The sequence below is a fragment of the Drosophila pseudoobscura genome, chromosome X (genome assembly GCF_009870125.1).
Source record: "Drosophila pseudoobscura strain MV-25-SWS-2005 chromosome X, UCI_Dpse_MV25, whole genome shotgun sequence".
NCBI lineage: Eukaryota > Metazoa > Arthropoda > Insecta > Diptera > Drosophilidae > Drosophila > Drosophila pseudoobscura.
In genome coordinates this window covers 61,014,459-61,040,603 of record NC_046683.1, presented here as the reverse complement: position 1 = coordinate 61,040,603, position 26,145 = coordinate 61,014,459, and the positions used below count along the sequence as shown (strand labels likewise).

Sequence of the window (26,145 nt, the reverse complement as noted above, 5' to 3'; positions counted from 1 at the left end):
CCTCTGGTATAATGTATAATTAAAGATCTCTCTCTTTCTCTCTATATATATCTCGCGGGCGATACCCGCCCCCCCCGGGGGCAACAGACAGGTGCAAGGCGAGGAACTACATTGGCCATCCATTGTCCGTCAGTTGACGATGATAAATGTGTCGCATGAGCCCAGACATAAATGGTTTGATTTGGTGGAAGCCATCCACCACTCCCCCTCCCCTCCACTCTACCCCCCTCTACGTATCGCAGAGCAGGCTCCCAGCAGAAGTCGTCATCGCCATCGGCATCGGCATCGCCTCGATACCGATATCGAGAGTATTTAAAGCAACTTTCACACTACACTCAATTGTCTGTTTTAGGGCCAAGAGCGCCCTAAAAGGCCAAAACACGCGCAGACTCAACAGGCCAGCAAAACGGGTGGAAAAAATGATGAACCGCAGGACCTGATGGAGCACTTGGATACCCAGTAGTAATCAGTAATCGAAAGGACTGCGAACGGGTAGAGAGTGTCTCTTTTTTGGACCGTCAGAAGGCACATTGTCCTTTGCAGATACATCAATCAACGCCCAGCCCTCGTCCTCGTCCAGGGTATCATAACAAAAGCTTAGTAATTTTCCCTCAGTATTTATTTGTATGCTGCACAAATTTGGACACATGTTGCATACCAAAAAATGCACACAACGTAAAAGGATACTTTTTATGCCCCGATTCCCCGATTCCCGATGGCCCGATGGCCCGAACCCGAGGCCCAGGCCAAACGCCAATAATTTATAAAGCGGACAATAAAATGTTATCAAACAAAAAATATACATATACATATATACATATATGTATGTGTGTGTGTTGGAGGAATACCACGCGTACGATGCGACAGACAATCGAGAGTCGACAGGCTGAACTAAATGCCGCACGCCTGCGCATGCTGAACAAGAAGCAGGAGGCATGAGGCAGGAGGCATGAGGCAGGAGGCAGGAGACAGGAGGCCGGGGCAGATGGACGGAGATTGCTTGAGGATCCTCCTTGGGAGCTCTGGGCCTCTCTGATGATATATGAAATCATATAACAGCAATCGGCAGGCAGTCAGGCAGGCAGGCAGGCACACAAGGCACACAAGAGCCACAGCCACAACAGAACGCATAAAGTGTGTGTTGTTTATTAAGCGCGCCGGGAAAATGACACAACAGCAACAACAGCCACAACAGCCACAACGATCGCTGGTTTGGGGCTTATAATTTATGGGGACTTCAGCAGGTTGGCTTAGAGAATTTGCCACAGTTTATTTATGAGGCAAACAGCCACAGCCACAACGAGGCAATGAAGTAGAGCCATGCAGCACAATAGAAATGGAAATGAAGTCAATCGAGAGATCAACAATCGAATGCAAAGATGGAAATGAGATTGGCCATGTCAAGAAGTGGGCTAAGCAATCAATCTGACTACGAATAGGCTCTAAACGGAAGGCTTTTGAAAGGTAATCAATGATGGATCGATGTCTCCAAGGATCTACGATGCAGGGAGGTTGCCTAGGAAGGCAGGCAGGCAGGTCTTGGGAGTACTTTCTAAGAGATGGGATGGGGCATGCAAACATATAGATCCCTACTTGATCAAAATGAACTGATGGAAGGGATCTCTATTAGCTCTATCACATTACAAGGTATGTGTGTGCCTTTGGAAACCCATTAAAGCGTCCCATATCTCTAAGTACCTGCAATATTTATGACTAATGATCAATTTCAATCACATTCCAATAAGTATTCTATACCCTTCGGTCACATGATATCCGATCCGATCCGAACCGATCCGAACCGAACTGAGCCGCAAAAAGCAGCAACAAAACGGAATACGTAAACGAAACCCGAAAATTTAAATAATTCGCCGAGGCATTCAATCTATATTTAAAGCGAAAATTGATCATAAAATGTGCCAGGCACGTTTCGAAATTAAATCATTTTAGTTGAGCATGAAGCCACGGCACGGCACGGCACGGCATGCCACGAAGGCTTTCTTGAAATAAAAACCAAAATAAAGAGACACAAAAAAACAAAGAAAACGGCTAAAAATCGAATCAAATCTATGGCAATCTTGACTTTTAAATGATTTTTATAACACTTCTGCGGGTGATTTCTTCCATAAAAACAACAACAAACACGAGGAATGCCACGGATTTAATGGCGTGGCAAAAATTTAATGACACCAAACGCCCCAACCCAACCCCCCCATTGTTTGCATTCTACGCCTCTTTTAATGGATTTTTCGATTCGATTTGGTTCGGATCGGCATGGGATCGGATCGGCATGGCATGGTATGGTTTTGTTTCTTGTTTGATTTAAAACGTATAAACGGGACCATAAAAAAAATAAAAACCAGAGCTAACCGGAGAGTGTCGTAGCCCCTGAAAGCGTGTTAAAAGTAGACTAATGGGTTTTAATTTTAAGCCAACGAAGCTCAAAGATTTTCTTTTTTTCTGTTTATTGTTTTTTGTTTCTGCGGGAAAAATTCAAATCGAATAATTGAATAATTGATCGAGTGTGAGTGGATTTGATAAACTTTCTCCGACCGTCCCCCATTCAAAATTAAATCACTTTACGCACTTTAGGCTCCGCCTCGAGAGCGCCTCGAGATTCGGGCCCGGGCCGGGGCTGGGGCTTCGCGATAGGCATCTCTCGGATTCATTGCGGCGCCTTAACCAAACAACAATTTGCCCGTTATTGTTGTATTTGTATTTGTATTTGTATTGTTCAAGATACATTTGCGTGCCAATGGAGTAATTTACCACTTAACATATCAATTGTGCGGCTATTAATCAAACAACAGACGAGTCTGAGTCTCGGACTGGGACTGGAACTGGGGACTGGGATCGAGTCTCTCTGTCCGCTCGATCCCTGCTTTGATTTGTACGCATCGCTTGTCAAACAAGTGAAACAAAAGAAGAAAAGATACAGAAGACAACACACACAGATACCCCATACCCCCTATATATGTATGTATGTACACAGACACTTACACATTTCCCATATCGTAAATGTCCATCAAAGTCTCCAGCAAGCAGCAAAGAGGCAAATCATAATAAGAGCATAAAAAGTAGAATTTTTAACACCTCACTCCTCCGCACTTGAGATCTTTTGTTATGCTCGGGACACAGTAGCCCCCCCTTTTGGGTCCCCCAATGCCCAGTGCCCAGTGCCCAGTGCCCAGTCTGTGGTACCTCATTGGCAGTTGGACATCCCATCAGAGGGCGATCGATAAACGCTTCGGCGCATTCCTCTCGAGAGCCCCAGGGGCCCCAGGGGCCAAAAACTATTCCATTGAGGCTGTCAGATGACGCCGTCTAATTGCTTTTGTTTGCTCCACTAAGGTGCCTAACGAATTCGAGTGCTCGGAGAGCACACAGAAATATAACAACTCAATACGAAAACGAAACAAATATCTCAAACTCCTTGAAATGATAGATGGCGATGGCGATGGCGATGGCTATGGGGATGCCAGAGAAGTGGAGGGAAAACACTTAAGCGCCAAAGTATATCTTTGATCTTTTGAAGAACTGACCCCACTCGACTGCTGCCGTTGATGGTCGATTTTTGGGCCAAAAGGTTTGCTTTTTTCCTTCACTTTTTTGTTGCCTTAATTTTGTTCTGGTAGTTCTGATGATCTGAAGAGCCACATGCTCTGAAGGGCAGGTGAGGGAATAATGATTTATCTGGACTGGGGGAGACTGCAGATCGCTTTTCGGGACATATTTAACCAATTTCCATCTAAATCGAATCGCAAGCCGCTCAGACTTTTGCTCGAACTGTTCTGCTCACTAGCGCCGCCAGTGGGCATTTTGCGTACTGTCGGTGTTCTCTGCGCCGCCGCCGAACTGCTTTGTTACGCTATTACAGTGCTGTTATAGCGCTGTTACAAGGCTGTTACAAGGCTGTTACGTTTTTACACCGCACTGGCCTGGCTGTTACGCTGCCAAATAACCTTGGTTTATTTTTCTGGCCATATTTACAGAAATAGTGAGCTCCAGCAGCATGATGATGGTTTCTGGGATGGCACGGATAACGAAGAGGAGGACCCGGATGAAGAAGCAACAGTCACCAACCAGTGGCCAAATAACCAGTACTGGACTGCTCTGAGCGGTTCTAAAGACCTGCCTGCCCGGCCTTCCAGAAGTGGAAGTGTGTCAACGGGGATGGCCAAGTGCCGGTTCCACGTAAATAAACCACCAAGAAGATTCCCCAAAATGTAGCTCATTCACGGTTTCTTTTCAGCTGCAATTTGAGCTTCAGTTGGAGGCCTTGTCAAGGAAGGAATACCAACAAAATGAGACCTGCTTCAAAAAGCGTAGCGAGACAGAAGTAGTCCTTTCGTGGCTACCAGGGCCGCCATGTTTGACTCCCTGGAGCAGCGGCGACCCCAGACGGTGCGCCGAATATTACTACGAAGCAGATCCAGAAACGGAAGAGAAGTAATCAGTAAATAGAAGAGATTTGAAAAGAGATCTCCCAACCAATTCTACAATTTCACTCAGCTATGCCGACTCCAAGAAAATGCTTCGGGAGGCTCGTCGGAAGCTTAAGGAAAACCGTCGACGGAAGAAGAATCGCAAGCGCATCAAGAAGGCCAGTTTGGAGAAGGATTTTTTGTCGCTGAAGCGGAATTGCCCCGCGGCTCCCCTATCCTTCTGTGTAAATGCCAACAATACGTACTCCTACCTGAGGACCGTCGCTGCCACCCACAATTATCTGTTCTGCGAGCTCCCTTCTACAATCTGACCATAAGTATTTATGTCTAAGGATCTGCTGATTGATCTATTGAAAGTAATCTTCATATCTTTCCCACTTTAGATCGCCTTGACACCATGCCAGGGGACAGAGTGACAGAGTATCGTGCATCAAGCCCAACTGGTGACTGCCAGTCGAGGAGGTGCCGCCTTTCCAGCCTTTCCAGGCTATCCAAATACCTCAGGTGAGGTGAGTGGCTGGCTATCAGCTGGAGTGATTTCTCTAACCAACTTACGTTTCGCAGATGACGCATATGAAGGGGCGCCCCTGGAAGCAGCAGCCATAGCCACAGAAACAACAGTCCACGCAGGACATCAGCTATCTGATCCGTCTACCGCCAGACGAATGTCGGCGAATCTGCACCCAAGTCTGAGTGGCCGTCCTCAACTCTTTCGCCATGTATCTGGACCTGTCCGGCCGCCAGTTGGATGTGCCGCAGCGCAAATTCAAGGACTACTTCCGTATGCCCGGGGAAGAGGAGGCACAAAAGGTGGACCGGGTGATGGAGATCTTCTCTAAGCGCTACTGCGTCTGCAATACACGGTATTCGGTGAGTAGAGAATGCTCCTTCCCATTAGAGGATTTTCCCCACTAATCCAATTATTACTTTTGACAGATCTGAAACCCAGTTTGAAGCCGGAGAGGCGTATGCGCGTCGAGGACTTCATCAATAATCTGCGGGGCATCGACGATTGCCACGACAGTGACAAGGACATCTCAGCAGGGGTATCTTCGAGCTCGTCAAGTCGGGCGAATTCAAGAAGGGCAGCGACCACGTCACTCTTGTGTATCGTGCAACTAAAAACAATGGTCGGACATGACGCACGTCTACCCAAAGTATTAATTAAAAACATTTTTGTAGAGCCAAAACTACCAAAAACCTAAAATAGTAATAACGATAATAATAATAATGCAATAACAAAACAAAACAAAACAAAATGTACATATATAAGAAAGCAAATAATAAGAAAGCAATAATAATAAATAATACCAATGATTTGTATCCTTGTATCTCGACTGTAGGATGGCAGCCAAGCAGGGGAGCACAAAATTATCCAAATCGGACGTTAATTACCCGATTTTTTGCGTTTTATAACATTAAAAGGGCCATATAATTATTGTCCTTGATGCCAAACAATCGGGGATATTTTCCCGATTATAAAATGGTATAGAACGTCCAGATGGTATAGGAAATGGCAGAGAAAACTAGATATGTATGATTGGAGAACATCCTTGATCCTTGATCCTTGGGAAGGACCGTCCCGGATCAAGGATATTTTCTTCCGATCACAGGAAGCCGTCGCTCGCCAGGATCGGCTTACCAATAACGGAGAAAAGAAGAAAACAACACTGGCCTGTTGGTTTTGTTTTTGTTTTTGTTGTCTTTGTCAGTTGTTGTACAACAACAACAGTCAACTTGCGGTCGCTCAAGTGGCCGAAAACGAGAAAATTTTAGACCGGGATACCAGGCGAACAGAAATCAGCAGAAGGCAATTTTAGCGAAAACAAAATAAAGTGGTGCATACTTTTAGTGACAGAGCAAACTCGAATTTTAAAGCATAGCATACTTTTGGGGTTTCTCGAAACCCAAGTTGCTTTCTGCTGATTTCTGTTGGCCTGGTATCCCAGCTCATTTTCGGCCGCTTGCCGTCGGACTTAGTTCGAAAATTTTCTTTTGCTATATCTCGACTGTTTATGGGCCGGTCGGGGCGTGGCATGCCTTTTTGTGATCGGGAGGGTCCTGCCAATCGATTGGCACCGGAAAAAAGGACATCCCTTCCATCACGATTTTCGCCAAAAATCATGATGGTTACATCATCCAATTTGCCAAAAATCGGCCCCCTTTTTTTAGTCGAGATTTTGGTGCCAATCGACAGGCTGGATCCAAAAGGTCCTGGGAAGGCAGGTCCTTCGCCGATCTGGCCCTATTTAGCTGAGATATAGCCTTCCAAAGATTGCGATTTGCACATTATGAAAATACTGGTTTTTTCTGCAAGCTATATCTCAGCTATACGGAAGCCGATCGGGGCGTGGCATGCCTTTTTGTGATCGGGAGGGTCCTGCCAACCGATTGGCATCAGAAAAAAGGACATCGATTAGATCACGATTTTCGCCAAAATTCATGATGGTTACATCATTGAATTTGCCAAAAATCGGCCCCCTTTTTTTAGTCGAGATTTTGGTGCCAATCGAGAGGCTGGGTCCCCACGATCCTGGGAGAGTCGGTCCTTTGCCGATCTGGCCCTGTTTCTCTGAGATATAGCCTTCCAAAGATGCCGATTTGCACATCATGAAAATACTGGTTTTTCTGAATGCTATGATCAGGGCCTTCCACGCCTCATCGCCATCGGCGGAATGTGCCGGATCGTTGGTATTCAAGGAAGGACCCCGGAAGGACATGCCACTACCAGCTCAGCCGCTAAATAGCCGAGAGATAGCGTATTTTAATTATTGCCATTTATTTTGTCATTTCGACATGTCCATCTCTGCTATTTCTTGTCCGATCTGGAGGTGCTAAACCTTTTTGTAATCAGGATAATCGCCCTCATCGTTTAAAACTAAATCGGTATCAAGGACTATAAGGATATAGCTTCGAGACGTTAGTTGGAAATTTAATTCAAATGAAAATTGTTCAGCGCCACCGAAAAGTATGCTGCAATTCATTGACTCCTCTGTTACGTTGCCACAGCTGGCTGTTACGCTGTTATAGCGCTACAGCTGTTAAGCTGTTACAGTTCGCGGGCTGTTATTCCTACATGCAATTAAATTGTTTTTTTCTACTGGCTGTCGACAGATTTGTGTGTCGTATGCATTTTTTGTAGTCAGGACAGTCGCTCTGATTAATTGGAAATGAATTGTGTACAGATTAACCCTAGCCTTGATATTTTTTTCAAAGGTTTAGTTACTCAACGTTTCGTAGGTCTATTACAGTGCACTGTTAGCTGTTACACTGCTAAGCAGTTGCGGGCTGTTAAGCGCGCTCATTGCTTGACTGTTAACAGAGCCTTACGTTACAAAATACGTTAAAGTAACGTAATGTTTTCAAATCAAATTCAAATTGAAACAAATGTCATTCTTTTGTTTGTTACTTAATTATTCACTTATTATTTGCAACATTATTTGTAAAGCAACAGCACATACATATACTTATGTAAGTGTGTGTGTGTTTAATTTATTGTTTATTGTTTATGTATTCATGGTATGTAGGCATGTATTTTGGTTGAGGGGATTTTTAGTTCGTTAGTTCTTTAGGAAAAATTGCGCGCAATAAAGTAACAAATGTCTTGGGATACACATACAAATGCTTTATTTCACTATTAATATGTATGCATTTCCCCTTTGTATATGTATAGGTATTTATGTATGTATATGTATTGGTATTTATAATAGCCATATTATCATTTAGAAGTAAGCATACTATCTGTACAAGATCTTTCGTTTGGTTTTTGCTGAGTTTTTCGGAGAACATACAATAGAGAGAGAGGACGTTACATATGGCTTTCTGAGTGTGGCCCTCAATCGTCCAAGATGATGCTGAAAGGGATTAAGGGGATCATTAGTTGTGCTATTGTTGGAGATTGTTGTTGTGTATTCCAGTGGCTGGACTGGCTCACATGCGTTTCCTCAAGGACTTTCGCTTTCTGCGGAGCTTTTTGTAGGTGAATTTGCTCGGTGAGATTTTGTAGTCTCCATCGAATTCCAGCTCGAGTTTGATGAGATTTTGCAAATTCAACTGGCAGTCCTGTAACCAGTAGACAAGCTTGTATGAATACCATATCACCGTGGGAGTGCTTTGCTTACCTCCAAGTTCTTGAAGTGCCAACGTGAGTCATTGGGGGATGCCCCGTCGCTGGATAGCTCGCTGAGACAGGTGCGCATGATGGGCCAGCACTGGCAGCGCTTGTTGGTGATCTCGCAGCCCGGCTGCAAGACAATGGACTCCGCCTCGGTACAGTTGTCATGCGAGGAGGTCAGGGCGGTCAGGTGTTGCAAATCTGCGCAGAAATTAAGCCCCATTTAATAGTGGCCGCCCAATCGATGCAAATGCGGGGATTAATACACACATTAAATGTTCGTTAAGGCTTGAAATGAACTTTTGATTGTGGCAGCGCATTAACAGCGATTACTGTACCGTAAAGCGTTCAATTTAAATTAAAATTACGGCCCACTATATAAGGAGTGCGTCGCTGAACAAACTCCGCTTAGTGCGTACTGCGAACGGATATAAAAGGATGTTGTTTGCTCGTCTTGCCATTGGCTTCTTCATACTGGAACTGGGACACGCCAGGGTTTGTTCGTCGTCATCGAAAGGAGAGCAAAGAGCAAAGTGTAATCCCTTCTACGATTCCCATAGAACAACTATGAGATCGTTCTGAACAGTTTGAAGTGCCGCGCCGTGAAAGAGTCGGCGGTCAATGAGATGGCCTGCGTCCTGCATCGGAAGAGAACACCCATAATAGCGGCGCGCCTAAACCTGAGCGAAACCTTCCAGAACTTCGAGATACAATCGACGTTCGACCTGTTCAAGAAGGACAACACCCGCATGAACGTGGCGAGCCTCAAGATGGACGGCTGCAAGTACTTGGGCGCCATGTACGAGAACAATATCCTGGGCAAGCTCTTCAGGCGCTTCAAGACGTTCACCAATCTCCCCTCGGGATGTCCAATGCTCAAGGTGCGTACTGTGCGACGTGTGTGCGATGAGTTGATTTGATTTGATTTGAGTTGAGTTGAAACAGAGGCAAATGTGTGCTGGGAAAACTATTTAACTAATCGAAACTTCCGACCCCCTACCGCCCCGCTCGAAAGTCTCGAACAAAGACAAATATTTTCGTTTGCACAAAATAACTTTTCAATAAATAAAAGTAAATATTTGTCAAAATTCAGCATCGACATTCTGCAGCTACCTACCAGTACGATGTTCTGTTCAGTCTCTTCCCTCTGTTTGCTCTGTATTCTCTGTTTTATTTCAAATTTCAACCCAAATTCCATCGCACATCGCACCGCATCGCCCAAGCTGCCCCCGGGGCGCATTACGACTAATTCTGCACCCAGACACGGAACACAAAACACAAACTACACCAAGAAGCCCTCGAACACCGAACTGATGCCCACCATTATGCTCGCATTATGCAGGGAAAACTGTACGAGATACGCAACTATACATTCCGATCGGACGAGTTCCCGCCCAGCGCGCCACAGGCCAAGTGGCAAGTGCGGACGCGGCTGCTAAAGCGAGCGGAGGTGTATGCGGATATATTATTGGAGGGCGAGCTGGTCTATAATACGTGATGTTACTGCATAATGGATGCGACTAAATACATATGCGAAAGAGCCCATAACCCATAACCCGTAGCCCCCCTGCTGTTTTTATGCTCCCCTCCCTCCACCACCCTTTCTGGGCTCTGTGGCCCCGTGGAATACTCACCCATGCACACGCCCAGACCGCTGCTAATGGGCAGCTTGGTCACACACTGCAGGGGCGGCTCACATTGGCCGGAAAAACCGCCGGGACCGCCGCAGGATTCGCCCAAGGTCTTGGCGCAGATGCGACAACATCTGTGAATGGAATAGATGAATATACATACATAAATTAGAGTGCATATTAGGTAGGTATCCTACTAGCCTAAATGAATCCCAGTGGCAATTGATTCGATTCTGACTGGGCTTCGATAAGCGTTAACAATTAGTTAACACCCTCAATTGAATCGGGGGTTTAGCGTGGTTGCGTGACGCGAATGCGAATGCTGAAGGAGAACGCCGAAGGAGTGTACGTGACCCATGGATTGGCATTTCAAGAATGGTGAGACATCATTCGCGTAACTGTATTACTGGTAATTAGCCTCGGTGTGTTCTACACATCACTTGAAACTCCAAAACAGGCCAAAAGCATCTTCTAAATGAAGCGAAAGCAAAGCCGAAAGGTGTTCTTTTTCATCTTTTTGGTATATTTTGATCAATTTTGAAGCAGATCAAAGCAGATCCAAGCAGATCCACGCAGATTAAAGTATATCCAAGCAGATCATAGAAGATCCAAGCAGATGAAAGCAGATCCAAGCATATCTAAGGAGATCCAAGCAGATCCAAGCAGATCCGCTGTACATCCGTTGTGCTTCAAAAAACCCTCTTTTGTTCAAATTTTGGCATTTAAATAACACCAAGCTTTTGCCAATAACTTTTGAATAGTCCTAGAGTTTTTACTCTGCATTTTAAATTTTAAATGCCTAATCCTTAAGCAGTAAGTACGATACCCAGCCATGTGACTGGCTATGTTGCAGCAAAAGCTCTACAAAATGAATATTTTCACTCGTTTTCAAGTGTTCTTAATTTAGTAAGAAACAAAAATCCAGCTTTGCTTGATAGATTTTGGGCATATTTTATTTTTTCTTCGAGTTGGTTGGCTGTTGTAGCTGTTATAGATACACAAACACTCATAAGACAGAGTTTTTAATACTCAGGATGGGAAGGTTATGCAATAAAACACAAGACTCTAAAGCTCTTGGGGAATATATACTGAGATTCCATTTAAATCTGCTAATAAATGAAACAAAACAAAAAAGTGTTCCCTTCTAAACTACGAATAAAGTTTATAGCCAACTACATATGTATCTAAGAGTTCTTTGTCCATCGTATGGTACAGATTTCCAGCAAGAAATCTTTGAAATCTCATTAACGCCGGCCCACATTCCGACTGCATGGTTTTAAAGGCAAAAACCAGCATCGAAAGGGAGTCCTGGAACGCACTGCTTTTTGGATAATCATATAATTAAGAGGCTTCGGACCACCCAGCCACAGAACCGCACCCCCGGACGCACGCCCACACGCACCACCGAATGAGATAATATTTTGTGGGGGGTGGGGGGTGGGGGGGAATGCGGATGGTGCGGTGGTGGGGTGGCTAAGTATCCACTTACTTGCATGGATCCCAGAGCATCAGGCCCTTGCCGGGGCAGTCGAGCGAGCGTATTACATCGCATTCCTTCGGATTGCAGTAGCATTTGAGGCCGTTCACCACATTGTTGCTGCCGCCAGATGCGGCCATTATCAGCAGCAGATAGCACCACAAGTAGATGAGGAACACGCTCACGTTCAGGCGGCCAAAATAGCTTCCGTTCCGGCGCATCCTATGCGGAAGTTTGTTGGCTTTGTTGTACTGTTTGACTCCTCCCTGGCCTGCTCCCCCCATTCGGTGGGGTTCTGCTACTGCTGGCTCTTCTCCTCCTACTGTTGTCCTTGTGCGTATATCCATGGCCCCCACATCCAGCGAACGACCGTCCTGCCTTCCTTTTCCACTTCCTTTTGCTCTTCCGCCCATTTATAGGCAATTTTTATTGTGCTTTTGCTGCGGGTCCTGCTCCTGCTTCTGCAGATGCGGATGCTGGCTCTGGCTCTGGCTCCGGTGCTGGCTGCTGGTGCTCTCGTTTGGATGGGGATCGGTGCTGGGTCCGACGCAGGCAATTTGCATGTTGACTGCAAAGGGCAAGAGCGTTGTTAAATGATTAAAAGGCCATAAACTAGGACTCCCACTCCCCCCACTCCAACACTTCCCCATTCGAACGCCCTTTTGTCCCCCTCCGCCTGTTGAAAATTGAAAAGTTGTTTTGCGGAAATCGGTTTGCCGTCTAATTTCATTAAAATTTCATCGCGCTGCCAAAAGGGAAATTGATCTGAGAGTGCCATATTCTGGCCATAATTTATTTAAATAGAAATATATTTGGGAAAATGCGCTGTAATTGGTTCGGGAAATGGAAATTTAAATGCTTGCCATGAGAAAAAAAGTTAATTGAATATAAAATATACAACATTTCTGCTAGCTATTGGAGCTACACTGGCAGAAAAATGGCATAGTAAAACGACAAAAAACACACCCATATTCAATTGAAACATTCGGCTTTTAAATAGAAAAAATAACGAAAGTGAATTCACTTTGATTTAAATTGTACATAAATGTATGGAAAAGTCTTTTGTATGTGGCCCATATTTAATCAAAATTTATGGGATATATATTTATTTTAAATACGAATAAAAAATATACGAACCACGACGACCCAACACTTTTGTATTCATTAGAGAGATATATTTATTTTCATACAAATGTCAATTTTCATTGGAATATTTCCACTCTCGGGGCAAATAAAATGGCATGAATATTTGGGGATTTTTTTCCCTATCAAACGTAAAAAGTACAAAATAAATAATAAATAAATCCCCTCTCCCACAGACCCTTCGTTTCGTTTCGTTTCGACTTCTAATAAACATTAACTTTTGATATTGATCAGCTCCAAAATGCAATCGGAACAACAAATTTCGACTTAATTAACCAAAAAACAAGGTGGGGGAGGAGGGCAAAGAGGGGAGAGAGGGGGCTCGGGGCCAAAATCAGAGAGTGGAAAATGAACTCGTGGCCAAAAACCAAAAAACCAAAAAAAACGCAACAACCGAAAATCGACAACCGACACAAAAAAAATACAAAAAACTTCAGAAATTAATTTGAGCGAATCCCCAAAAGTATGCCACATGCCGTCGAAAGTTGTTGAAAGCCAGAGGGAGACAGCGCCAGAGAGGGACACAGGGAAGAAAGAGACAGCGTGCGAAAGAGAGGGAGCAAGGGCGAGTGAGAGTGAAATGAAATTTGCTGGAAACACATGCCAAACTAATTTGTATTTAAACGTTTGATGTCCCTGTCGCCCTTCGCATGTCCCCAGCGCCCAGCCCAGCCCAGCCCAGCCCAGTCCAGCCCACCCCTCCCCCCGGCAGCACAGCACCCATCGAACGGTAGTAGTAACTGCTCTTCGAGGGCCACCTTTGACGGTTTTCCCTTGAAATCAATGGAAAAATAATCAACTTTTGCTTTATGGCTCTTGATGTGTTTTTTGTTATTTCGCTCGGTGCCTGCACTTTTTGGCCAACTACTGCCTCTCACTTTTGGCCAGGGGACACTTAATGTTAGTATTTGTATTTGTAGTTGTGTTTTTCTTTTTTTTTGGTCGGTTGGTCGGTTGTCAACCACTTTCAATTGGGCATTCGATATTGTGTGTTGTGTATTGTTGGTGCTTTCTTGTCGCTGGTGTGACACTACCAATGCTCAAATGTGCATACAGTAACACACTCAAAAAAAAAAACATACACACTCAAAAAACATGCACACACGCACACACCTCGTTACACCTAATGACAGACGTTTAGGGCCACAGGAGGAGTAGTCGTCGCTCTTTATGCCGTTGTGGTTTTCCTTTCCTTTCAATTGTTGTTGCTGTTGCTGTTGTTGCTATTGTTGTTGTCACAACTCTCTGACGAAATGCTACGACAACGAAAGCGATGTGGAGGTGGACGAGGACGAGGACGAGGACGACTAGTTTGACGACGACGAATGATGATGGAACGGACCGCCACAAAATCTTATGAATTTTTCATGCGCTTTTGTCTGCCGCACGCGGCCATTTAAGTCGAGAGACTAAACTTAGTTGATATCGCCGCCTAGACCTTTTGCCAGTTAGAACGCAGGCAGCGGCAGCGGCAGCACAGTCGTGCCCGTCGCTATCCCGTCGTGGGATATTTCTTGTTTGTGTTATTTGTAAGCACAAAATATCCCAATGCTGCCGAGAGAGCGTCAGCTCTCTGTCTCTCTCTCTCTCTCTCTCTCTCTCTGGGCTTGCGCAGTGGCTGTTGAGCCTGGAAGGCAGAGTTATCAGCCACAACACACGCACACTAGCACCCACGACTGGGTTCATGCGGTGCCAAAGTACGCGATGTTCGCTACGCGTTCAAGGGAAATTTTCTCTCCGCTGTTTTCAGGATAGTTTTACAATTGTTCGATGGGAATTTAGTTGGGCAAGACAGTAGAAAGAGCAGAAATAGTAGTATCCTTGGGCCTAGTTTCAGTCGAGTTTTGACTTTCAAAATGTCTACCCTGCAAAATCACATTAGAGGTCATTACAAACAGATTTCTATAAAGATAAAACAGATATGTGCTTTAATCCCTAAATTATTTCCCAAATTTATTGAAAGCTTAACCAATTGATGTATAATTTCATGAACTTTGATCTGAAAACGTAGTAAAAAAAGCCAAAGTTCACTTTTTACGCTGGAATTTATGTAACTTAACGCCAGTAACCTGCGTCAGCTGCTTGAAAAATGAACACTGAGTATTTCAATACGCGATAGAAACGTAAAACCTGAAAGGAAATGCCCATATGGTACTACTTACATACGTAAATTTAGTGTGACCTTCGCCACTAGAGTTTTCCTATAACTTTAATAAGACTTTATTCATTCCAAAATACTTTTAGAAATCAGCTGATTGTTGCATAAACAAATATATTTTATAATATCTTTTGGCTAAGTACATTATGGCCTCAGATTCATGTGAAAATACCCTCCCACGAGCTGCTGCCTTGGCCACTGGCATATCTCCTTTATCGCAAGAACTATTCCACGCATAAGCCTCCCACACACACACACACAGGCACACACACACACACAGACACACACACATACGGCACACTGGCAAACGAGCCACTAAAAACTCTTGACGCTGAATGGCACCGCGCGGCGGGTGAGCGGCGAACAAACAACGGATGCAAGAACATCCTTCAAAATATAAAGTCATTTCTGTTTATTATAATTACAAGCAAAGAGCTGTGGGGTTGGGGGGCGGGGCTGTGGGGCTGTGGGGTCTGGGGAGCTAAAGAGCTCAAGAGCAGGATGCAAGGGCTTATGTCCCACTCCTCAGCCTCTTTTCGGCATCTTTTGGGCCTCTTTTGGGGGTCGAGAGCCGGCAGAGATTGCCTCCACCGCCTATCAGCGATGCTGGAACGCCACGGCACGCCACGCCAGCATTTATCCGGGCTAATGGCCAATTTAAAAGTATGAAATTCTCGTCGTTTGTCTCTCATTATTGCTTTTTTTTTGGACCGAACTTTGATGATGAGGCCCGTGTCAGCTGCTAATAAGCATCGCTCTAAGCAATTTGCCTCCAATAAAAGCCACACACCGCACGGGCCTGTTCTTGCCACTGGCATTGCCACTCTGCCCCCACAACGCGTGCCTCTCTAAAAACAGACAGAGGCGACAGGGGGTGAGGCGGTGAGGGGGCGAAAAAACTTGCAACTTTTCCAATTAGCGTAAAACAGACGTTTGACTACAAAAGTACACGAGAGAGCGAAAGCGAGAGGGAGAGATGGAGATAGAGACAGAGTTCAAGTCCGAGCCTCCGAGAAGAGGGTGCCCCTCCCCCCGCCCCTTTGGACCACCCCACCCAGTGAAGAGGAATCCAATCGCAGAGTAAATGTTCCGTAAAACAACTGCGGACTGGGAGGCTTCCACTGGCAACCGCATCGCATCGCATCCCCATTCCCAGTCCCATCCCCATCCCCAGCCCATTGCAAACCCTACAATCCCATGGTACCATCCGATGGCCCTCCTCCTTCAACCAGATTTACAATTGAACAAAAGAGCAATCGGGAATTATGAGTGGGGCAAAACTTTTTCCACAACAATAACGAAAGAGAAGCCGGAGGAAAAAAACTTGCAAAAAAAATACATACCCCAAGAATATGAAAATATGGCTGAAAAGTGTAAGAAAAAAACCGAAAAAGAAACAAACTACAGAGCACCGGAGAGCGAAAGAGAGCGAGGGATCTGCAGATACCCTTTCCGATCAAACCAGCGAATACCTCGAATCAATCAATCAGGCTTTGCCACAGAAATGCATATTTGGAGGATTTTCTATATAGAGAAACTGCTGTCCGGAGGCCGGAGACTGGTGAAGAGCATACATTCGGGGGTAAAGTGCCGGAGAGCAGCGTGGAGTGGCCCCGCGGGAAGGGCACACAAATATATATCGAGAAACTTGTGCGCTCGACTTGATGCGAGTGTGCTGCAAAAAGTAAATGTGCAACAATGTGGTGGGGCAGCTTAAATTGTAAGAGCATTCCCCCTGCCCATCCCCCCATCCCCCAATCCCCTTTGGAATGGTGCATTTCGGCTATTAATTCTTGAACAATTGCCAGAGGCAAAAGTTTGTCTTGCCGGGCGGCCGAGGCGGCAGAGGCGGCAGAGGGGGCAGGGGCAGAGGCAGAGGCGGGTGTGGGTGTGGGCACACATTTATTTTCAATGTTTCATTACTTAACAACTTTTTGATGACAGTTTCATTGGCATTTAAACAAAAATTGAAGTGTTCTCCGCATAAATGCCATATTTTTACATATTTTTTGGTTCTCGTTTTTCGAGTGCGCCATAAAACATTAAACACGAGAAAAACTCACAAAAGTTGGCTATGATGGCAGAGAGAGAAGAGGCTGCTGCGGCTGCGGCATCAAAACCGAATGAAAGAGGGAGCTGATAGACAGAGAGACAGAGACAGAGACAGAGAGAGAGGGCCTGGAATATGAAGTATGGCTTGTAATTCCCGTTTATAGTGAGGACTTTTCAGGCCACACTTGATGGCAAAGTTGTGCAACTTGCTGCAACGATTGCCAGCCAGATGATTTCTGAATCAAATTTTTGCTACAGCTCAAACGAGAGCGGAGGCAAATAAATTAGGGGAAACTGCCAAGAGTAACATCAACAGAGAAATGGTACGAGTATAATGTTTTACTTTCAGTTTCCCAGAGCCGGCATCCATCTACGGACAGCTCTTAATTGCGAAACGAACAGAAGGAGGCAACACAAAGCTAATTTTAGGTAAACATTTTAGATATTCCACAGAATAAACCAGCTCAGCCTTGGTCTGGCATTCAGTCAGCATAAAGTTTCGGTATTTAATACATTGCCCATCGATCTGAAAGGTCTTTCACTTTCCGAATGCCCCTCGTTGCAAGCCAAACTTCTTTTCTCGCCGAGACTGTACCTAATATTCCTAGTCACAGTCCCAGTGCAGCCCTGCAGCCTAATCCTCCCTGATCGTGGGGTGTGACCAGATCATCGTCGCTGCCGCTGCTGACCACCCAATTAACCATTCGCTGGAAATAAATTTGAATTACAAATTAATCCCAGCCAATCCCAATCCCAATCCAAATCCCAAGGAAAGCGAAAAGAAAAACCAAATTTACGCAACGCCCTTGCAATTTATTTTGAGCCATTTTTTAGGGGATTTACTTCGGGGTAATTTGCGTGGTGTTTTTTTTTTCACGCTTTCGAGGGTTTTGGGGGCTGCGGGGCTGCGGGGCTTCGGGGGTGGTGGGGGATTGGTGGTTTGGTGCTTTCGGGTGGTGTGGAATGTCCAAGTAAGTAATTTGCCACTCGTCCATTTTAAATTACATTAGTTGGGAGAGAGAAAGTGGGGACTGGGGTCCTTCTGGAGTTCTGGTCAAATGCATATTTCTTGTTTCAATTACTTTCTGCGTAGTGGGGGGGGGGGAGGGGGGCAGGGACGTTTTGGCGATGACGGCGTCTAAGCCCGCGGCGGATTCCGCAGAGGAAATGCCACCGCCAAAGTGAGTCCCCGGCAGACTTCTTGCAGCTTTCCTTAATGAAATTTGCATATAAATTGCAGGACCCAAAGTTGGGAGTTGAAAGTTGATTTCGATTATTTGATGGGGGGGAGGGGGGCGGAAGGGGAGCGCCCGCCGCCCCTGCCGCACCTCTCGTCCGTCGTAAGCCATTGTCTGGCTGTCATCTTTTCTCTCTCATTTTTTATGTTTATGTTTTTGTTGCGGGTGGCGGGTGGCGGGTGGCAGATTGTTGTTGTTTTTTTTAGCTTGTCAAAATGTCGACTTGTTTATCTTTTACATGACGCAACACTGTGGCATCACCATCATCATCTGCAACGGTTCGTTGCATTTGCCATGACACGCCCCGCCACACGAACTGTGTGGCATGCCACACGGCCAGCGACGCGCACATAGCTGTAAAGTATGCAACGCTCCACACGCTCCACACGCTCCACTCGCGCGCTGCATTCCAGCCGCTGCATTCCCCGTCCCCGTCCACGTCCCCGTCCCCGTCCCCGTCCCTGTCCACGTCCACGTCCCGGAAAATGAGTGAAACTAAAGCCGAGTGCCTGAGTGGCATTTAATGCACAATCCAGGACACACCGTCAGGAGCCCTGAGTCAGCAGGCAGGAGGCAGGAGATAGGAGATAGGAGACAGGCGACGGGAGACGGAAGACAGGAGACAGGAGCCCCAGATAGCCGGGGATGATAGCAGCCCACATAGAATTTGGCTTATGTATTATATCGTATGATGCATGTACATTTATTCATGCCCCGCCTGACGACTGCACTCAACGTGGCGATATCCTGTGAGGGTCCGCATCCCCCAATGAAGGGCAGTGGAAGACTTCTGAGACATTGGGAAGGGCTTGGCGGTGCAGTTTTCACTGTCTTTCCAGGCAATCTCCACATCCGATTTTCATAGGGGTATTCCTCAAAATGCTCCTCAGATAGAGTTATTCTCAAAGTTACCTTTTAATTGAATGTCCCTTCATTAAAAATGTACAAAAATAATAAATATAAAATAGATTAAATCATTTCACGAGGTAGTTTTTTCTCCAAGTATTAATGAAAAAGAAATTGTTTTTTTCTTGATCAAAGAATAATTTTTTTTATATTATTTAGTTTTGTTTTTCTACAAATCAATGTCTTTTTTAAACTCTTAAGAAACCTGAACAGATAATTGTACCAAATAATATCCCCCTCCAAATTCTTCGACCTTTTTTTATTTTTTTTTGAAATCATCATATTTTTTCCTGACTGTTGACTATTATTATTATTATTTTATAATCAAATCCAGAAGTTTCATAGCAAAAACAAAAAATAAAATTAAACTCTTAAAAATAATGATTATACAAAGTTTAGTTTCAATATAATTAAGTTTGGAATTAATTGTTTTAATAAATATTTTTATATAATTTAAGTAAAATAAAATTAGGAAAAATAATCTTTAAATATGTTTTGGTGAAGTGATTGTTTCAGAATGCAAATCCACGGAAAAACGATGGAAGAAAATCCAGAGCTTGGGATAAATTAATAAAAAGCAAACCAGAAATCCGCTCAGGAATCATGGCCATATTTCAGGCCAGACAAAGGCCCTGCCGCCCCAGGCACGAGTGAAGATAGAAAACAATGCCCTGGGGGGGGCCTGGAGGGGGGCCTGAGGGGACGGCGACCGCCCGGTCATCAAGTGTTTTTATTCGCATTCAACTTCAACTTGCCGGGGGGGCCTAATCTACCCCTGGAGGCCAGTGTTATGGCTAGGTGCCATTCAATATTTGCCAAAGGGTTGCCCTGCCACCCCGCCTCGCCGCCTCCCCGCCTGGCACAAAATCTGCTGCTGATGCTCCTGGCAGCCGCTGCCACTGCATGTAGCATGCTGTATGCCCCCCATCTGTGTGTGTGTGTGTGTGTGTGTGTGTCTGTGAGTGTAATATGTAATATAGATGCCATCTCCCATCCGCTCCTTTGTCAACCATGTCATATTTCATTTCGCACAAGTCTTAATACCTTATACGTATTACGTATACGTAATATATACGTATACGAAAGCACACACACGGAGAGCCAGAGAGCCGGAGAGCCGGAGAGCCAGAGACCCGGGGTGAGGCGCACCGACCACGCCGGAACACTTAATGTCGGGGCCGTTCCGTTGATTTTGCCAGCCACATGAAGCCGAGTCCGGGTCCGGGTCCGGGACTACAGCAGCTCTACGGCTGCCACTGCTGGCTGCTCCAGTTTCGAGCATGCAAATTCCGGGGCCGCCTCTTCATGCCTGGCCACACATGTCGGCCAGACTTTCAGCTCCTTGTCCCTGCTAGTGTTCCTGCTCCATCCAGGGCTCCACCTTCTTCTGGTTTGTCGACATCGTCTCATCGAGTCAATGAGCAAATGAAATTTATTTCATTATAAAACAGGCCACTTGCCCAGGAACCAGAAGGAGAAGGAGAAGAGGAGAGGAGACCAGCGAAACCAGGACCAGACCGCACAAACATTTGTTTTAGCCTAAATGCCCCTTCAAGCCCCAACACACCCCCACCCCTACCCGCACGCCCACGCCCACCGGCTGCACCGCATACCAGGGGCTGGCCGCAAGAAAATTTCATTTTGAAATATGCTTTCTGAAATTATTTCGCTCTTATATGACAGGCGGGTTGAAAGCAAAAATTGTAATATTAATTTTGTGTACAACGTAACGAAGGAGGGACCCGGAACCCGGCACCCGGCACCCGGAACCCGGAACCCAGGACGCGGAGGAGCCCAGGAGAATGCAGCGGAAGGAAGGCGACCTTTGCCCCGCCGCAACCTCCCTGGGAGTGGGGGAATGCGAATGGGGCTGGGACTGGGACTGGGACTGAGAAAACAATGAGCAAGGATTCCCATAATGGAATTTGGTGGTAACGGGCCTTCGGGGGTCGGTGGTACCATCTCCTGTCGCCCTGTCGCCTTGTCTCCTTGTCTCCTTGTTTCCTGTCTCCTGTCGTTGTCGTCAAAATGAAAGTCAAGGCGAAACGGAAGCTGCTCCGGAAACGGTTAGACAAGCGCAGGAAAGATGCTTCCCACAGAGCAGAGAACAGGGAAAAGAGACCGAGAGAACGAGAGAACGAGAGAAAGATGTAGATCTTTTTGCTAACTTTATTATTGCATTTTAGCCATTGTGATTGTGCGGCGGAGAGGGGGTTAAGGCTGGGACTGGGACTTTGACTGGGGGGGGTTCTGTGAGTGTGTAAAATTTGCTCCACTAAATTTGTTCGGACAAAAGTGTCGCCTGGGAATTAAGCTCATCAACGCTTGATGTTCTCCCATGATTCAAAGTCCCGTAACCAGAAAGGGAAAAGCTAGAATAAATACTAGATGCCACCCCCTACCCCTATTCCTCTCTCTCTGTTAGTTTTGCTCTGCTGTAACGGGTCTTAGCTAAGCTCTCAAGCAGGGCATGGCAGGGGGGTGGGGGGGGGGGGTCATACAGGAAGGACAGAGGAGTGTATGTGTGTGTGTGTGTGTGTGTGTGTGTGTGTGTGCGCGAGAGAGAGAACCAACTGAAAAATGTTGCAATAAAAACAGTAAAGCAGAAAGTAAGAACGAAATAGAAGTCCAAAAGAGATGAGAAAATCTGTTGTTGGCATTGGTTTTGGTTTTCTGCGAAAAAGGTAATCAAAATAAATGAGCGACGTTTTGCCAGCTCTGATGAAGAGGCAAAAGCCAAATGGCGAGAGACAGCGGAGATTGCGATGAGAAAAGGGGAAAGACAGAGAGAGAGAGAGGGAGAGAGAGCATTTGCTAAACCGCAAGAAAGCACAAAAATGCTTCGGATTTCGGGTGTTCGAAGCCTTTGATACCCTAGCAGTTCCATCATTTCTATGGAGTCCATACGATATCTCCTGCTACAAGGATGGTAACGTCTCAAACTCAAACCTATATAGCATAGGATTCCATTCTTACAAAAAAGCTAGGATTTACCTTAAATGAAACCCCACGATTAGTGATCCGATGGTGTGCGTGTCCTCCGTAGGGTCCTTAAACATATAATCACACTGAAACTTTGGTATTTCTATTTCTTAACCCAAAGACCGATTATTTGTATGAAATTAAGGATATATACACATAGATATACGTATATTAGAGCCCTGCCTAGGCGCCTTTAATGCATTCGCGAACTTTTCGGCTCTGATGACGAGACCAGCTTCGTTCGGAGCCGAATTCCAATCCCTGATTCCAACGAGCCGAACGAAGCGAATCCCGAATACCACCGAATCGATTGGGTTGCCCGTTCTTGCCCGGGGATCTATAGCATAGGTATATATATAATCCGAATCCAGAAAAGAACGACTAGTTTCCATAGAAATCAGCTGTTCGGCACACCTTCCATCTGTGCACTGCCAAAAGCCCCTCAAAGTCAGAGTATCCCCTTTGAGGGTATACAAATAACTCGTTGGCCTTAAATAATGACCCCAGAATGAAACACCGCTGGACAGGGAGGGGTCCGGGGGCGGGGACGGGGACTGTGGCGTGGCGTGGCGTGGCAAGTGGAAAGCGTAATGTGCAAAAAAGGTACAAAAGATCTATCCTGTCTCTTGGCCAAGAGTTCTCTGGAAAATTATGAATTGTTTGTCGAGCAGGTGGTGTCAGGTGCTTACCTTGTGCATCTACCCGTAATCACTTGGGTAATCGCTCAAATGCACACACAAAATGATGTTGAAATTTGCTCGTCGCGCTTTCTCTCGCTCTGCCCCTCGCTTTCGCTTGCCTACTTTCCCGCCAGCAGGCAGCAGGCAGCAGGCACCACTGCCGTCGAGTGTCATCTCCATCATGGAGAGGGTCTTGCTTGGATGCCAAGAAGAGGAGCAAAAAGAGATATAGAGCGGTAGGGCGGGGGTGGCGGGGGGGCTGAAGAGTGAAGAGTGCTCTTGAAATTTGTGTGACCTTGCGCGGCAGTATCTCTCGTGGAGGTGAAGGGAAATTAACTCTTAATGGATTCCATAATAAGCTCCTTCTTGGGTTACAATTTCTATTTTGATGAGGAAATCTATTAGCTGCAGTGAGGACTCGTTTGAAGTGACATCCAACCGGGGGAGGGGTGACATCCACCTCCCCTTATGCCAATTAGAGACTCCTTCGTAACTAGTATCGAAACTACAAGCTCCTTATGCTCCCCTTTGTACATAATATACCATACATACCCTATGTGTATCCCCTATATAGATGGCGATCAAGAAACTTTGCCCTCACTAGTGGCAGAGAGGGAGCTAGAGAGAGAGAGACAGAGAGAGAGAGAGAGCTTATTTTCCTTGAATTTCCTTCAAATCTCTTATGTTTTCTTCCCCCCCACCCCCACACCCTCGTTTTTTTCCTTTTCTTTTTGTATTCCTGCTCCACTTTTCTTGGCTTTTTTCTTGCCGGCTTTCGGCTTTGTTTTACGCCACAAAGCACCTCTTCAACTTTTCCCCTTTTGGCTTTATAACTCACTCAAGTTTCATTCCAGCCATAAACTTCCTTTATCCCCCCTCCCCCGCCCATCCGTACACCCCCTCCCCCTCCACCACTCACTTTCCAGCATTAAGTCGAGTGGAACTGTTGATTTCCCTCTTTTAATTCCGCTTCACCTTAACGTTGTCAGAATACATCCGGGGAGGGGGGACCGGTCGTCCCGTCCCACTTAAACCCATGACTGTAACATTTATCCTTAACAATATCCTCCATAGGGCTCCGCCTACCACAAACAGAAGCTGGGGGGAAAAAAAACTGTGACTTTTGCTAACAGATTTCATGACGCCTCAAAGTTTCATAGAGTTCCGCCCATAAATTATCATTTGGCAGCAACAGCAACAGCAACAGAAGCAGCAGCCACGCCCCTACTTAAACGCCCTCAGGACACTAAAAGTCATGGCCTGGCGGGATGATTCTTTCGGCGTAAGAGGGGCTTGCTGCATCGCATTATATGCCGCACATTGCCGCAAGTCGTTTTCTTATCAGTTCTTCCTGCGGCTTCCGATTTAGCCATCCACCCAACCCTCTTCTGGGGGGCTAACATGGAGCTAAGTTTTTGGAGCCTTGGCCATAATGACGTTGCCACGACCAAAACTGAAACTGAAACTGAAGCCGACACGTTCTTTGGCCCCTTATCATCGTTTATTGTGTTGCTACATATTTTATTTTTTGGGCGACTTTTGCCAGCAAAAGGCGCAACAACTTTCGCCAGTGCCTGTGCTCGTTATTATCCTATTAGGATGTGACAGCGCCAGCACAGCAAAGTTTTCATTCACACAGACACATAGACAGAGAGAGCGCCACACACACACACACAGATACGATGCTCGGTGTGGCTGTGACCCACATGTCGTATACATAACGCGCTTTATATACTTTTCGCCTTTGAGTCAAAGCCGGCTCAAAGACATTACAAGCTCGTTAAAGTGAAATCAATGTTGTTTTTGTTCTGTCCGTCCTGCCCCCTCCCTGTCCCGTCCCCTCCCCGTCCTGTCCTGTCGTGTCCGTCCGGCTGTCCAGTTTATTTAGCTATATATTTTTATTTCATTATACGGATTTTGCCTGCCTCTTTGCTGTTATCTGCTGGCTGTTTTCGGTTTATGGGACAGCTACTTCCCGGCTAACTGACCATGAAAACTGTCCGCCAGAGCGGAGGACAGGCAGGGCAGGAGAAATAAAGTTAAGCAAAATATACTCTCATTGTAAGACAATACACGCACTGAAAGGGCGTCAAGATAGGGGACAAGTATTGCATTACATTTCTTCCTTTCTTCTTCGTTTTTTTTTCTGTTTTGCCAAAGTAATGGACATTTGGGGGATTTTCTTGGGGGTAAGAGAGCAATTTCAACAATTCAAATAAACGAATGGAGTCGGACTTTCAGTCTGTTACGGAATTCTGTTACAGTCATTGAAAATAACGCCGAAAGGCAACTATTCATAAATTCAGAATCGTGTTACCATTACTCGAGATCGTTTGGCGACGGATTACAGACAGAGACAGCCGGAATTTATGGAATCAGAGCCGAGAATCGACGAGTACCTGTTTATGAGAATCAGAAGAACCTGCGCTATCTTTTCAGGAACACAAAATCAATCGTATACAATAATCGTCCACTCACATTTCTGTTTATCAAAATCGTTCGAAAAACAATGCCATTTCGGGGAATCGTAAATCGCAAATAGCTTTTCATTGACTCTTAATTTGCGATCAAGAGATCTGTTAATATGTGAGTCCAATAATTCCAGCCAGTGCCCCTCGTCACTCCCTTGACATTGTTGCAACACAGGAGAATAAATACGAGTACCTACGAATCCGAATCCGATTCAGAGATTACTCATTCTTTGGCAATTAGTCACCTGCGAGCGCACTTGTGGCCCGATCCGAACGGAATAAATCCATACATCTCTGCGCATACAAATGTAAAAAGATTTTTGAATTTTTTAATTTTTTAATGTTGTTTTTTTTTTTTTTGTTGCATTTGCATTTTACATTAATCCGGTGAAGTGCTGAGGGCGTGGGCGTGTGCGTGGGCGTGGGAGAGGGTGTTGTCATGGGATTGTTCAGATTTGCATTTCGCACACGCCTTGGCCTGGAAATGCGGAATGGAGGCAACGATCTTTTACAGTTGCCATCTTTCTCGTTTCCCCGCAATTAATATGCGTGTGCAAGTGTGCAGCAGTGATCGATCGTGGCTGCAGCACCGATGATGCACGTGACGCGTGCGTGCGTGCGAGCGAGCGAGCGAGCGGGCGAGCGTGCACTCATCCGAAATTCCAGCTGCCTTTCCTGTCTCTCTTCGCTTCTACTTTTTGTGTTTGTGCAAATTTACGACCTGTTGGAAATGAATTTGTTTGCCGCCGTCGCGTTAGCGGCCGCTGATTTCGATCTAAGCTTTTAAGCTCTTTTCTCGAGAGAGCGGAGCATAGCGGAGCGCGAGAGAGAGCAGAGCAACAGATGCCGGC

General features: G+C 45.8%; 3 protein-coding genes and 2 long non-coding RNA genes across 6 annotated transcripts in view; 3 read left to right on the top strand and 2 right to left on the bottom strand.

Annotated features, from left to right (window-relative positions):
- LOC117184708 (uncharacterized) overlaps positions 1-4,380 on the top strand; it is a 72,095-nt gene extending 67,715 nt beyond the window's left edge. For both annotated transcript variants that reach the window (XR_004470131.1, XR_004470132.1), the window contains 2 exons: positions 3,990-4,191; positions 4,250-4,380. This is a non-coding gene — a long non-coding RNA (uncharacterized lncRNA). The remainder of the gene's footprint in view (positions 1-3,989; positions 4,192-4,249) is intronic.
- A 365-nt stretch (positions 4,381-4,745) lies between these two features.
- On the top strand, positions 4,746-5,681 carry LOC6900289 (uncharacterized). The gene is made up of 4 exons (XR_004470133.1): positions 4,746-4,759; positions 4,826-4,946; positions 5,007-5,312; positions 5,379-5,681. It is a non-coding gene; the product is annotated as an uncharacterized lncRNA (long non-coding RNA).
- A 2,243-nt stretch (positions 5,682-7,924) lies between these two features.
- On the bottom strand, positions 7,925-12,104 carry cmpy (crimpy). Its single transcript, XM_033383573.1, has 5 exons — positions 11,677-12,104; positions 10,191-10,321; positions 8,564-8,757; positions 8,377-8,504; positions 7,925-8,296 (listed from the first exon to the last, which is right to left on the bottom strand). The coding sequence occupies exons 1-5, from the start codon at positions 12,075-12,077 to the stop codon at positions 8,278-8,280; spliced, it is 873 nt and encodes a 290-aa protein (XP_033239464.1). The 5' UTR covers positions 12,078-12,104; the 3' UTR covers positions 7,925-8,277.
- On the top strand, positions 8,995-10,157 carry LOC6900291 (uncharacterized). Its single transcript, XM_002135577.3, has 3 exons — positions 8,995-9,051; positions 9,117-9,437; positions 9,899-10,157. Exons 1-3 carry the CDS (start codon positions 8,995-8,997, stop codon positions 10,052-10,054), a joined length of 534 nt encoding a protein of 177 aa, XP_002135613.2. The 3' UTR covers positions 10,055-10,157.
- A 59-nt stretch (positions 12,105-12,163) lies between the features above and the next one.
- The window catches only part of LOC4812243 (vacuolar protein sorting-associated protein 26C), a 47,793-nt gene continuing 33,811 nt past the window's right edge, over positions 12,164-26,145 (bottom strand). Inside the window, exon 5 of the mRNA XM_001352970.4 lies at positions 12,164-12,232. The gene's annotated coding sequence lies outside the window, so the exon portion shown is untranslated. The remainder of the gene's footprint in view (positions 12,233-26,145) is intronic.